The 15,741-nt window shown below is 38.5% G+C and overlaps 1 protein-coding gene across 1 annotated transcript in view; it reads left to right on the top strand.

Moving 5' to 3' along the window:
* Positions 1-13,651, top strand: part of LOC136845041 (tigger transposable element-derived protein 1-like) — a 289,897-nt gene extending 276,246 nt beyond the window's left edge. The window contains exons 3-6 of the mRNA XM_067114769.1: positions 2,623-2,865; positions 10,691-12,932; positions 13,065-13,097; positions 13,375-13,651. Of these exons, the coding sequence (XP_066970870.1) occupies positions 2,623-2,865; positions 10,691-12,924 (2,477 nt within the window). The 3' untranslated portion in view covers positions 12,925-12,932; positions 13,065-13,097; positions 13,375-13,651. The remainder of the gene's footprint in view (positions 1-2,622; positions 2,866-10,690; positions 12,933-13,064; positions 13,098-13,374) is intronic.
* Positions 13,652-15,741: the final 2,090 nt, after the last annotated feature.

The raw sequence follows: 15,741 nt of genomic DNA, 5'->3' as shown, positions 1-15,741 counted from the left end.
TAACAAACAGGTGGGAATAATTCAGCACTAGGCATGGGGAACAGCAAGCATATTTCCCCCAAAAATTGCATGTATGTGATGTCAGCAGAGGATTTTAGGCACTGGAAGCAATCTATGGAAGATTGGATAAAAATCAGCAGGTTTTCCCGTGATGAGGCAGTAATGATTATCAGGCTACCATATGAAGTTTTCCTGTGATGTGGCAGTAATGATTATCAGGCTACTATATGAAGACAAATTGCAAAGTGCAATAGACGCCCAATTGTCTTCAGCCACTTGGAATACCCTAGGGGTAGAGGACACCTTTAATGCTCTGAGAAAAATAACCACGAAGACAGCGAACAGAGCGGTTGTGTGGGATAAGTTCTTCACAGGAAGACAGAGAGAAGAAGAAACGGCAAAGGAATACATCCACATGTGCCAGTGGGAGGCCCTCGAGTGTGCATTTGCATGCCCTAAGTGCAGAGAGGATTTATGTGAATATGTGCTGGCAGGTAAAAGTGTGAGTGGCATACAGAATCAAAAGTTAAAACAGGATACTTTAGAAAACTTTGAGAAGCACAATTCTGTTAGTGCAATCATGGCAAAGTGCGAGGCGTTCGAGGAGGCAGTATGGGAATGCGGTGGCCCCACACAAAGAGGGGAGTGAAGAGAGTTCAGTGAGGTGGGCATTGACAGGGAGGAGGAATCAGCGTTGCCACTGGAAGAAGTAGCAGCAGTGAAAACAAATTACCAGAAAAAGAAGGAAGATGTGGTGAAATCGAGCTCCAAGGCAAGAGTGAAATGTGAGTTTTGCGGGATTGCACACTTAAGGGGCCGTGCCAATTGCCCTGCTAGCGCTGCAGAATGTTTTCACTGTGGAAAAACAGGACACTTTGCCAATTGTTGCTATGGGAGCAAGAGTCGTACGCCTAGCAAGGGCGCACCAGATGGTAAGATTCTGTCATGCTCAAGTTTGTCCTGAAACTCATAGCAAGACTTGCAAGTCACTTTCGGTCCCATTTCGAACTGGTTAGTAGTATTCATACAAGATACTACTGTTTCCAGTTAGAGGCCTCAGTACAATCTTCAAGAGGGCTCGACATTTCAAGCCTGAGTGTTGATGGCTCTTCTTTAGTACTTTTTCAGCTAAGGAAGAAGTGTTCAAACACATATTCTTTCTAGCCTTGTGAGGCTGTCAAACGAGCATTCTCGATCGCCAACATGTGGCTAGGAGTTCGTTCCAAGTACCTCATGAGGATAGGGACATTGGTCCGTCCCTCACACTCCAGAAGAACCTGTAGGTTTTTCAGGTATTAAGACAGAAAGTGGCGTAGGCTGTCCACTCTTATATCTTTATATCTTCAGGGTGTTGCCCACAGGTCTTGGGACTCCTTTTTCCTGAGCCCTGTGGTGGCTGCTCAACAAGTTGCGTAGCTCACCCGGATCCCATTGCGGACAGTTTGCATCTCGCCTAAGGTGTTCGGTGGCAAAGAGTGAATGTATGGTGGGACTGGCTTCCTGTTTTCTCTCTTTTTTTCTCTCCTCTCCTCTCCTTTCTCACAGGGATAGTCGAGTTGCCATCCGTCACTTGCTGGTCGGGCGGGTCAGGCAGGTGAGCTGACATAACTTAGCACCCTGTGTATAATCTTAGATTAATAGATGCAAGTCCTCCTCTCTCTCTAGCAAGGGGAGACAGGGGCTACCAATAAAACAAACCCATTGGTTATCCTAGTTTTATGGTCTCCGACGCTCTGCGTTCACCCAAGACTTTTTCGAAGCAGTGTTGCCACACACATTAATTTGAAAGGTCCAGAAATCTGACAATTGAACAGTCCCAGGTGAGGCAAACTCCAGTCATTTCAGAAGCTTACTCAGAATCCTCCCTCCAAGAAGCAAGTTTTCCTATTGTAAAGGACCAAAGGTTTGTATATTATGTAGGAACAAATCACAGATTTTGAAAGTAATTTGTATTTTTCCTAACTATACAAACCTGAGGTCCTTTACAATTTATGCCCACCTCAGCCACCCCTCATTCTGCTTCCTGGGCCAAAAGGCAAAGTTAGCGTATACCAACTGGGTGGGTGGGACCCCTACCTGTAGTCGGTAGTTAACTACATACTTCATCACCGTGTTTAAAGTTAAACGGTCATGCTCCAGCTGCACTGAAGTCAGTTTCTATTGTAAAGGACCCCAGGTTTGTATAGTTAGGAAAAATATAAATTACTTTAAAAATTTGTGATATTAGCTATCAAAATGGGAACAAACAAAGTAGTAACAAAAAAAAGAATTACAGATCATGTTGCCAAGGAGGCTGTTTTGCTCCACTCTATGCTTTCAGTGTGATTGTAATGTTACTACAGTACAGTACAGTATAATTAGGTTTTTGTTCTTAGGAAGTACATATCCTAGATTGCTTAGCAGCTTTACTTTCAAAACCACATTCGTTGATTGCTTAGCAACTATGTTGCACAAGTTAAAGATGAAGAAGTGTGATAGTTAAACAAGAAAGACCAAAGGAGGATTTGTAACAAGAGTCTCTCTCTCTCTCTCTCTCTCTCTTTATCAGTGTCCAAGTGTTGATACTTGTTTTATTTCCCTCTCACCTTTATTTCTTCTTATTTAGTTTTTGTATTTTTGCAGAGGTTAAGGAAGACCTTGGAAATGAGTATGATGGTTCCATGAAAATTGAGGAAATTTACATAAAGGAAGAGTTAATGGAATCAAAGCAGGGGCCACACGATACAGGAGATAGACGAGGCGAAAACAGAAGAGCTCTTTCTTGGTCACATTCTCCAGATTCAAAGAAGCGAAGACCAGAAGTTGAAGAAGTTAGAGTGGAAGATGAACCTGAAAATGACAAATCACCAGTATTATTGGATTGGTGTAAGTACAGTAGCTGTTATCGTTGTGTTTAACCTCTCCCTCCTTTTCTTTCCCAAACTTTATTATGTAAGCATAGTTTGTACTGTATGTGTTTCTTGTGATTACTGTAACATGGTTGTTGCAACTTTGGATGTGTTTGTGCCTCAAACTTTCGTTGTGGGTGGGTGTGTGTAATTCAGTGTAACAGTTACTTTTGCCATTTAGGATAGCTTTGGCACAAAGGTTTTCAAACTGTGGCCTGAGGGCCACATCTAGCCCACCACATAATTTCATGTGGCCTGCGGCTAATATTCAAAAGCTCAAGTTCAAAGGCAGTCAGTGGTCTCCTATACCCCTGTTGCTGGTATTGCCCCTGGCATGATCGTTTTCATATTCAACACGTTTCCTGCGACAGCCATAATGGCTGGAATGCTGGTACTGCGACAGTAGTAAAACTGCTCTATCGTCAGTACCAAAGGAGACAACAAGGGGAGAGGTTGTTCATGCTTGTCTCTCACAAGATAGACTTTGTTGAGGTAAGAAAAGCTGTGACCCACCAGTGGGTCCCATCGCATCTGAATGAAAATTTTATTACTGCAGTGCGATAGGACCCACCGGTGGGTCCCACTTGAATTTTTTTTTTTAATTGTAGCCAACCACTCTGTATCTATGAGACCTGCTATCATGTAATAAATATTTATATATAATTTATGTATTTGAGGGTTTGGGTAGGGTTTCCTTTTCGCTCTTTTTTTTAGTTATATGTAATTTATATATTTGAGGGTTTGTAAGGGTTTCCTTTTCTGTCTTTTTTTTTTTCTTAAGCAGTGAATGACCTAATATGACCCACAGTTTTGAATCTTTTCAAAATTTCTCTAAATCAATCAGTAATTTTATATATTGTTTTACCTTAGTAGCAAAACTTTACGCAGCATATCATCTTTGCAGGTGTTACAATGTTGCCTTCCAACTTTTATGGAAGTAAAAAAAAATCTGATAGAAATGAAAGCTCCAATTCTGAAGAAGAACTGTCTTCTGAAGAAGACACTTCTGATGATGAATATATTCATTCAGAAACAGGAAGCAGTTCATCAAGTGAAGAGTCTCTGCATGATGATTCTGAAAATCAAATCACTGAAGAAGAGCAAGAAAATGAGGAAGAAATTTTGAATGAAGACACATGTCCACCAAATGCCGAGTGGATAAAAGTGACTAAGAAAGCTCGACAACATGGATTTACTGGGAAAGAAGAACTTTGTGTAACTGTGCATCCATCGTCTACAGATAACCAAATTTGGCCTATTGATGTTTACAAACAAATAATTACTGATGATATTATAAATCTAATTGTTCAAGAAACCAATCGATATGCTGAGCAGAAAATTTCTTCGGTTACTGTAACAAGAAGATCGAAATTACGGCAGTGGGTTCCTACAAATAACGAAGAAATTGAAAAGTTTATTGGACTTATCATTTACATGGGATTGGTTCCATTCCCTGAGATCCAATTACTGTATATTGGTCAAAAAGCATCCTTTATAAGAATGAAATTGTTCCAAAAACAATGAGTAGAGACCGCTTCCTCTTGCTCTTGCAAATGTTACATTTTTGCAACAATGAAGAACCTAATGTGGGAAGAGATTGGAAAATAAGAAAATTACTAGATATGATTTTGGTGCAGTATCAATCAATCTATAAATCAGGATCTGATGTTATAATTGATGAGAGTATGGTGCCTTTCAGAGGCCGTGTCATTTACAGACAGCACATCCCTGGAAAGAGCCATAAGTATGGATGCAAACTGTTCAAACTTTGCACTCCTGATGGATACACTCTAAACATGGAGTTATATACTGGTGTAGGAGTAGCTACTCCACCTCTAAGTAAGACTGAATCTCTTGTAGTAAGACTCCTTGCAAATCATATGGATATGGGAGTGACTTTGTTTGCAGATAATTACTATATCTCCAGTTTCTTAGGAGAGTATCTTCTTCAGCGGAAGACTTACCTATGTGGCACAGTAAGAGTCAATAGAAAGTATCTTCCAAAGTCAGTTACAAAAGCAAAACTAAAGAGAGGTGAAATTAAAGCCTTAGAAAATAAGAATAGAGTGAAAGTATTCAATTGGAAAGATAAAAGATATGTTGTGACTCTATCAACAGTTCCAGAACATGATGCTACTCTAATCAACACAGGTAAAGTCACAAGGACTGGTTTACCTATCAAGAAACCTCAAAGTGTGTTAGACTATAATAAGTGCAAGAAAGGAGTTGATTTATCAGATCAAATGTCATCATGTTATTCACCTCTGAAGAAGTCAAGAAAATGGTACAGAAAAGTAGCATTAGAATTTATTGCTGGTACTTCTATAGTGAATGCTTGGGTACTTTACAATAAGTACTTTGCTGTCAAGAAAATGTCATTACGTGCATTCAAGGAATCTATTGTCTTATACTATACTAGTGGTATCATGAAGGAAAAAAACAAACCAGGAAAATCAAGTATGAATATTTCAGGAAAATCTTCACATTGTCTCAAAGAAGCAGAAGGACAGAAAAGAAAAACAAGGAAACGATGCAGAGGCTGCTACGAAATGTTAGCAGCAAATGAAGGATCCAAAGTGGCCAAAATCAAGTCAAGAAAGGTTTCCACATATTGTGACTCATGTGATGGCACTCCATATCTATGTTTATCATGTTTCAATCTCAAACATAACTAGTGATATGATTTTTCATTAGCAAATGGAATGGAAAAGTAATTTTCTTATATACTGAATGTCAGACAAATTTTCTTTGCAATTGTTTCAATAAAACTTTGTTTTTTATTTTTTTTTTGTATAATTCAACCCTTTGATAGCAATACTGATCTACTAAAATAATAATTGCAATTAAAAGTTTAAGTTTTTTTATAAATAAAAAAAATAATTTTGTTCTATTGGGACCCACCGGTGGGTCACATTGCAGCAAATGAGAGAACAGTGTGACCCACTGGTGGGTCCCATCTCTGGAAACGTGTTAAATTTCTTGGTGTCTAAACTTTGGAGTTACTCTGAATGATTTTAGTAAATACAAAAATTATGTCACAGTAGCTTACTGAGATAACGGATTAAAGCGGCTGAGCCTACACCACAATAAAAAAAACTAAGATGTATCGTTGTACAGATACATGAATGAATGTTTTTGCCATAAAGTACAGGTACATTTATACCCTGTACTCCTTAAACTACTGTAAAATGCATATAACTGCTTATTTTAACAGTTCACTGCCTAATTTAACAATTCAAACAAAATATACATTAAATTATCACACTAAATTTAATATCCGTTCAAATAAAAATACATCCCAAACCATCATCCCAAAACACCCAGAGTTATCTTACATTACTCTCCTAAAACTGTTGCTCTTAAGTGTATACCTGTACACCCCTAAAGCACTTATAACAGTGATTTACTAATTTTAATAAAATAATATTAATGTAAACCCAGTAAAATATCTATACAATGCCCAAGATTGGTAGACCTGTGCCAATTGGCATCCTCATTTTTTTACTTTTGAGTTTCCCAGTCAATTGCACCAGAAATAATGCTAATAGGCAACTACTGGAGGTCAGCATTGCCAAAGTACACGTTTTTCGTCTGTTATGCGGAGTTTTAACCCTACGGGCAGCTCTTGCACACTTTCATGCGGAGTGCAGAATCTGCATTCCGCATGGGACTCTGCACGTCCTGTGCACACTATTTCCATTCTTTTTTTTAATTTCTAACTTGAATTTATATTATCTAACAATCGCATACATGAAATATTTGCATAACACGTAGATGAAAAGCATATTGCATAAATGTTTTGTTCTTTCAGACGTCTAATCAGAATAGTTATTGACACCTGTATGATTATGGTACTTGTTGAATTGTTCATGATTTGCTTACGTTACCCTAACGTAAGAAAAATTATTATGGTTCAGATGTTTGCATTGTTCATTGATATTGTAGTTAGGATCATTATAACTTCAGTGGTGGGGACGCATAGCCCTTGCAGTCTTCTAAAATTTGCACCCTACCACTGGGGAACCTTCAACTGCTCGTCTCGCACACCTGTTGCAACAAGCATAGGGAAATAGGAAAATAATAAGAAATAAAATATTATGCATATTAGGACTTACATCTTGAATGTTATACATGGATATATGAATGCCTCAGAGTAGACACATAATCTTTATATAACTTAAATGACTCAGGTCTCTCTCTCTCTCTCTCTCTCTCTCTCTCTCTCTCTCTCTCTCTCTCTCTCTCTCTCTCTCTCTCTCTTTTTATATATATATATATATATATATATATATATATATATATATATATATATATATATATATATATATATATATATATATATATATATATATATTAGCTTCTTATCAGTAGAAGGGGGGAGGGGCTTTTTTCGCAAGTTAGGTTAATCCTCTATCTGCATCTAGTACTCACATCTCATTTAATTAGGACTAAATCACCTAAATCTCTTGTTGAATTGTAAATTTATTACTAATATTTCCTCCTGCAGGCAAATTGTTCATAATGTCTTCAAAAAGACGATTCCGAGAAGCATGGCTAGAAAATGAAGATTTCCAAGATTGGTTACGAAAAGTAGAAGGAAACCCTAATAAAGCCTTTTGCCATGTTTGCAAGAGTGAATTACTTGCAGATGTGACAAGTTTGAAACTACTTAAGGCTACAAAATCACACAGTGATGTGATGTCGGTAATAAACAACCCACCGGTCGTTGTTCCAGCAGCTAGCAGCACTCAAGATCTTGTGACTACGGCTGAGATTAAACTAGCAGCCTTTTTTGCAGAGCACAACATTTCATTCAACACAGCAGACCATGTGATTGATTTATTGAAGGAGATCCTAAAGGATCCCAATGTTGTGCAGCATATAACACTCAAAAGATCAAAGGCTAAAAACTTCGTAAACCGAAAAATCGTCGAAAATCGTCAAAAATCCTAAGAAAACCTTACTCTTAATGCTTTGGGTGTATAGAAAATGATGTAAACTGCATTTTTATTGAGTTTTTCATAAAAAAAAGCTCCAAATTTTTATTATTCTGCTGTTTTGGAGCCATATTTCTTCCGTCGGATGGCGTACGACGCGTCGTAACCCTGGAATATGCGTCGTAAACCGGGAAATAATTTCTGGTGAATATATTTGAAAAGCATTGTAACCTCAGAATGTGGCAAGCCGGACCCATCATAAACCGGGGACTGCCTGTATTGCAGAAGTTCTCAAATCATCAAAATTTTCAATAATAATTGATGAGACATCTGATATAAGCACGAAGAAAACGTGCTGTCGTCGTGAAATATTACAATCCTAGCACCAACTCTATTCACACACGATTGCTTGATTTAGTGGAGATATACGACAACACCGATGCAACATCTGATCTTGAGGGCTCAATTGGGCAGCATTTATTTGATTTGATACTCAAGTTATTAAACGAAAATAATATTCCTTTAGAAAATTTAATTGGTTTCGCTGCCAATGGTGCTGCTGCAAACATTATGGGCCAACATAATTCCGTTACAAGCCATTTGAAGAATGCAGCACCAGGTATCACTGTAATTAAGTGTATATGTCACTGTACACATTTGCTCTTCAAACGCTGCCAGAATCCTTCCCCAGGGCTGTGAGAATTTATTAAGAGGAATTTATACATATTTTTCCCATAGTGCAAAGAGACAAAGTGGATTCCAATAATTCCAAGTTTTTTGCAATACAGATCCACATAAAATTCTCCATGTCTCACAGACCCGATGGCTGTCACTTCACATGGCTGTATCACGTATTTTAGAACAGTGGCAGCCATTAACTATGTATTTCAGGGGGAAACATCTGGAAAATAGGCTCCCAACATCCACTAACTTCTACGAAGGATTAAATGATCGTTTCATGCATATGTACTTCATATTTTTAAACTATATCCTTCCTAAATTTACCACATTCAACCTATTATTTCAGAGGAAGGAACCTATGGTGCATTTGTTATATGAAGCTTGTCGTGACTTATATCTACAAATACTAAGGAACTGTTATCAACGAAAGCCACTGACCACAAATATATATGTGAAATAAATCCAGCAGATGAAAATAATTTCTTGCCTCTCAATCAAATCTATTTGGGTTTAGAGAAACATAGTCTCCTACAAACACCTGAAATAAGATCGAATGAGGATATGATAACTGACTTCAGAACAAGATGCAGACATTTTTATGTGACAGCTTGTTTGGAAATGAAGAGCAGATTTCCACTCAGTTCAAAATTATTGCAACTATGCAGCGTGTTCTGTGTCAAGGATTGCACCAGCCCAGATCTGCTTGATAAGACACCAACATTAACAGATTTGGCAAAGGAGGTTCCTCGAATCATTCAACAAGATCAAATTCAGATTCTAGATGATGAATGGAGGCAACTTCCCTATGTCACCCTTCCTGAGGAGTTGTGTCGTGCCAAGAACGCAAATGAATTTTATTAGGTCTTTCCAAACTCCGGAATCGTGAAGACAATCCCATATTTACAGTTTTACCTACATTTGCTCTTCATATTCTGACACTCCCAACATCAAATGCAGATGCCGAGAGGATATTCTCGAAAGTGACTTTAACAAAAACAAAGACTAGGAACAGACTCCTCACATCCACTCAAGCAGCACTAATAAGAGTGTCAGAAACCGTGAAAAATGGCGGAGGCTGTATAAAATTTCTACCTACGAATAGAATGATTAGAGAATTAGAAGGACTCAAAATTGAAGATGATAATGAAGAAGAAGAAGAAGAAGAAGAACAGGATATTGACGAGGAGCTGTAGGCTATATTTATTAATATAGAAATTACAGTAGGCTGCATTTATTTTCATTAATGCAGTGTGAATACTAGTCATACATTTTGATAGTTTTATGTATATTACTTGTTGTTGTATGAGATTTTTTAATGTCTGAAAGCTTAGCCTATATATAGGTTATATTTAGGAGTATAGAAGCTACAGTAGACTACATTTATTTTTTCTATTTACGCAGTGTAAATTATTTTTATACATTGTTATATCTATGATATTTGTTATATCAATACTTATGTTATATCTATAATAATTTGTTATATTAAATCTAGATAATGTCTGAAAACAGTTTATATTGATGAATATAGAGAATCTTTTGTGATATAGAATGTTACTACAAGATAATTTAATTTGTAAATATGGTAATTGTTATAATAAACTTTAAAAAATTGATTTACATAATCCATGTAACAAGATACTGAACATATTGTATCCATTTTGTCAGTTCAATAATGGTATTGAATTATCAAATTTGCTCTTCAATATGTTTGCAATCTGTTACACTTCACTCTGAACGTGAGAGTAGCTACCCTGTCCAACAATCTAAATATTTTCTTAAGTTTCCCATGAGATAAGAATTGTTTTCTATAACTACCGATTTGCGGGATTCGTTTTCTGTCACGGAAATGTGGAATTGAGAGTTCAGAGCTCACTGCAACACTGCTGGAGGTTCCTACAGGCAGTCTACAGCTAAAAGTCAGTGAGTGAATGCACGTTTTTGTGTTCTCTCTCTTCATGACTGTATGGTGAGTAGCAGTGTATCCATTTGGCACAAGACTTCCAAAAACTTTATTTATTTGTAAAATAGATAATTGGGTAGGATGCCATGTTGAATCATGTAGTAGCGTTGTGCTGGTGCATTAGGGAGTTTTTTTAGCCTGAATATGTCTTGTGCATACCTAACCATGACCCAAATGAATTTTTATAAACAGCAGTGTGTATATTTCCTTCTTTTTTGTTGAAGGTAGTGGTAATGGCTGCAAAACGCAAGCTACGCTACTAGAGGACCATACAAACTCCTCTAGGTTTGACAAAACCGTAGAAATCATCCTAGAAAGCAACGATGGGAGTGAGGCTCCCATAGTGAGTGAAGTGTGTGAAGTGGCTGATAGTGCAGGTCCCTCTCAGCAGGAAGTGGGTCATCCCACCACACCAAGTGGCACCCACCCATCTCCCAAACCTTCTACCTCTCGTGCCTCTGCCCTCACACCAGCATCAGTAAGTGAGGATAGTGATAGTGACTCTGACGTGGAAATCTCACGTGTACCAGAGAAAGGTGCCAGACGTTTGTACCATTCAACAACTCGACCCAGGAAACGTCGAATTGTGGTCAGTGATGTGTCAGAGGATTCTGAATCAGAGTATCGAATTGTGGTCAGTGATGTGTCAGAGGATTCCGAATCCGATTATTTACCCATGGACTGGGATGAGGACGGACTCTCTTCAATCTCCAGTGGTACAGAGGAGGAGGCTACAGCACCGTCCACACTCCAGCCCTACCAGGAAGATGCACCGTCCACAGCCACATCAACTGAGGATACACCAGCGCTGACAGCCACACCCATCCAGGATGCTGCAGCCCCCACTTCCATGCCCACCCAGGATGCTGCAGCCCACACTGCCACCCCTTCTACAAGTGATTCTCATGAGAACTTTTTTTTTCATCTAACGGCATCTCAGCGCTGCACAACTGACAAAACTGTGTGGTCAAGGAAACCACTGTTGAGGAGATGTACTGCCACTACCCGACCAGCCACATACACTCCAGGACTGACAGCAACATCTGTGAATGCTACCTCTGCCAGTGACTTGCTCTCCCTTTTTATTGATGCTGACATGCTGGCGGACATAGTTAGGTTCACAAACCAAAGAATTGATATTTTAGCAACAGCATTTAAAGCTGTACCACAAAGAGCATCAGTAGGACACACCTGCGCAGAAGAGATACAGGCTTTGATTGGTATACTCGTACAGTCTGGTGCTAAAAGAGACAACAAAATAACAAGTCAAGAAATGTGGAGTCCACAGCATGGGTGCCCGTTATATCGTGCAGCAATGAACGAAAAAAGGTTTTGCTTTCTGGTGCGGGCTCTAAGGTTCGATGATGAGACTACACGTGAAGAAAGGAACAAGGAAGATAAGATGGCCGCGTTCTGGGACATTTGGGAAAAGTTCAATGACCACTGCAGAGCAAATTATGTTCCTAGTAAGAACATTACCATAGACGAACAGCTGCTGGCCTTCAGGGAAAGATGCATTTTTAAGTATTACATGCGGAACAAGCCATCAAAATGTGGACTGAAGATAGTTATGGCATGTGATGCCAAAAGCTCTTACATGCTAAATGGTGTGGTCGACTTGGGCCAGAACAGAAAGCCGAAAGTACCCGCAGGAAAACTGGGGGAGCACTACACCTTGAGACTTTGTGAGCCGTTTCTGGACAGTCATCGCAACATCACGGTCGACAGTTGGGTCACCTCTCTCTCCCTGGTGACTGCACTCTACAAAAGACGAACAACATTAGTAGGGAGATCACGTAAAAAAGGGTATGTCCCCTCAGCAATGCTAGATACGAGGATGAAACGGCCTGTGAACACTAGTGCATTTCTATTCACAGAAAATGCTACCATGGTCTCTTACAAACCCAAGAAAGACAAAGTGGTCCTCCTTTTATCATCAAAACACAACAAACCACAGCTTGGGGACAAAAAGAAACCAAAGATCATCCATTTCTATAACAAAACTAAGAGAGGAGTGGATGTCTTGGACAACATGTGCGGCCGCTACTCATGCAGCAGGAAGACACGACGGTGGCCACTTTGTTTATTTTACGGCATGGTCAACATTGCAGTATTCAATGTATTCATTTTGAGTAAACTCAAAGATGGCTGTCTAACTAAAGTGCGACGTGCATTCATGCACATCCTGGCTACGGAATTGGTGAAGCCTTGGGCTGTGAGGAGGCTACATCAGACGGGCATGAAGTTATCAGCCAGCAATCTGATAAGGTCGTGCTTTGGCATCACGGAGGATGTGAGGCCCCAGGATGTGAACCCTACGCCAGGCCCGCGGACCAAGAAGAGGTGCGCCTTCTGTCCATGGAAGGTAGCCAGCCAGACAAGGACTGTCTGTGCACACTGTCAGAAGGCTGTTTGTCCTCACCACTCGATTGTCATTTGCAACGACTGCCAGGAGTAAACTGACAGGTAACACAATAGATTTATATCGAACACAAACATTTTGACAGGTTTTTTTATGCTGCACACATATTTTGACAGTATTTTACAGCATTTTTACAATACTTTCACAAATTATATACTCGTTTCTCTTTGTTTCAGGCTGTTTTCTGAGGAGTGGCAGGCTGCGTGATAGTGAGTTGCTGTAGTCTTTGATCAGTTTCAATTGTATTTTTTAAATGCCTCACAATGTCATTTTTTTAAGTTAATTCTTATTCATTTATAGTTTTATAGCCTTAAGAGATCTTATTTTTGTACCTAAGTAGCATTTATTTAAAATAAAACATGTTTGAATATTTTTTTTCATTTTTTCTCCAGTGATACCAATTGGCATAGGTCTTCTTGTAAAATTACAAATTGGTGGTGTTTCAAATAGCTCCCCTAAAATATCTCCATTCTCTTTTTGTTCCAGGCACCCCCGTTTTTATGGCGTTCAGCATCGAGAGTTGGCCCTGGTGATCACCATTGCTTGTAGTTAAGAGGTTATGAGTATTTGCTCATTTTCATATATTTTATTCCCAGGAACAGCATGAGTACAATTTTTTTTTCTTTTTTTTTAATTTTATTTTTTTAAATACCTCACAATGTCATTTGTTTAAGTTAATTCTTATTCATTTATAGTTTAATAGCCTTAAGAGATCTTATTTTTGTACCTGAGTAGCATTTAGTTAAAATAAAACATGTTTGAATATTTTTTTTTATTTTTCTTCCAGTGATGCCAATTAGCATAGGTCTTCTTGTAAGGTTTCAAAATTGGACATCTTCCAATCTTGGGTTAATACAAATTAAATAAATGTCTTACAGAAGCATGACAACTAAATGAGTTAGTCATTTTTTCTCATAGTATTGAAGTTGCTCCATTTTCTTTTTTGCTATAAAGTATATTTATACAGTATAAACAAGTAGTACCTGTAAAGTAAGATAAAAGTCTTATTTTTAACCTGTTAAGCATCACCGGGGGCATATCTCGGTCGCCTGCATCCCAAATCACAACGCCTTCAACGGAGTAACGCATCCTACCTCTTTCAAGAATGGTGCACTACTGAATTCGGAGGCGAAATGCTCTTCCCTCTTATACAAATTGTAGGAACATCAATTGGTAACACTGTGAGCTAAATTAGTGGTAAGTGGCAACTTTTTTTTTTGTTGGGGAAAGAGAGTCTGACAAGAGGACAACGACCTCCACCTCCCTCTGCTCTTCTGGCATTCATCGGTAGACAACTGATTTCTTTTTGTTTGATCTCACTTATCCACCCACAATGGGTGATCTAAAGCAAAAGAAAAATCTTTTGCCTGAAGAGATATTATCACTACTCGTTGCAGAGAATGATGATGACTACGATAAAAGGAAATAACAGCGCCTTTTCCACTGGCCAACAAATAAAAACAAAAAATTTCTGGCATGGAAAGTTATAGCTTTTCTAGACTAATTTTGGGGTGCTTAATCCAAATCTGGTCTCAGAATTACTCAATCACATCACATTTTTACGCTGTCACCATAACCCATTTTCCTGTAATTTCCTGCAAATATTACCTGTTCACTCTTCCTCTTTTATTGCAAGCTGCTTAATATGTTTTTACAAATCTTTATGTACGTATAATTTTTTACTTCATATCGTTAGGGATATGCAGAGGTATTTTTCTTTTGCGTTACATCCTGTTTGTTATTTTTAGATAGCTTTTATTATGTTTATTGGGGGAACAGGTTATACAGGTACATGCTAACTAATTTTATATCAACATTTTGTACTAATTTACGTGACAAAGTTTCTATAAATGAGTAGACCAAAGTAATCATGCTGATAGTTATGACCTACATAATTGTGTTTCTTCTTTGCAGATCGTAATTACTTATCAGTTAGAATGTACGTAGCTATGGCTACAACATCGCAAAGAAGAAATGTAATAACCCAAATGTATTTTGTTATATCTGCGGAAACTACACTTTAAAGGATCAAAGGCGCAACATAACTTCTTCTGTCAAGAAAATGTACCTTGCCTACTGTAAGGTACATCTTGGAGACCAGGACAAAAGCTGGGCTCCTCACATAGTATGCAAAACATGTGTTGAAACATTGCAATCATGGACTCGAGGAAAGAATGCTAAGCTCAAGTTTGGTGTGCCAATGGTTTGGAGGGAACCGACAAACCATTTTGATAACTGCTACTTCGGTCTTGTCAATGTGAAAGGTTTCAATAAGAAAACCAAACATCTCTTGAAATATCCAGATATACCTTCTGCCATTCGACCAGTTGCACATTGTGATGAAATACCTGTACCAGTATTTGCTGGAATGCCTGAGATTGATGACGATGCCATCAGTCCAACCGGCTGATTTTTCTGCCACCTGATGAAGATTGTGATACGCCTTCTCTGTTTACTGAGGCTGAATTAAATTATCTGGTAAGAGATTTGTATTTGCCAAAGATGTCTGCTGAATTGTTAGCTTCCAGGTTGAAAGAAAAAAGAATGCTAGAACCTGGCACTAGTGTTTCTTTTTATTGTAACAGAGAAGCAGAACTGCGGAAGTATTTTAAGTCTGATGCTCAACTTGTGTATTGTAGTGATGTTGAAGGCCTTCTGCTTACTATGGGGCTACCTGCATGTGATCCAACTGACTGGAGACTTTTTATTGACAGTTCCAAAAAGAGCTTGAAATGTGTTTTGCTTCACATCGGAAAAAAAGGTTGGTTCTATTCTAGTAGGACACTAGGTGAACATGAAAGAAGAATATGCCAGCATCAAGATTGTTCTGGAGAGGTTGCAATATCATGTACA

The sequence above is a fragment of the Macrobrachium rosenbergii genome, chromosome 13 (assembly GCF_040412425.1).
Source record: "Macrobrachium rosenbergii isolate ZJJX-2024 chromosome 13, ASM4041242v1, whole genome shotgun sequence".
In the NCBI taxonomy this organism is placed as follows: Eukaryota; Metazoa; Arthropoda; class Malacostraca; order Decapoda; family Palaemonidae; genus Macrobrachium; species Macrobrachium rosenbergii.
The sequence above is the reverse complement of the archived record's forward strand: the minus strand, read 5'-3'. Positions and strand labels throughout refer to the sequence as shown.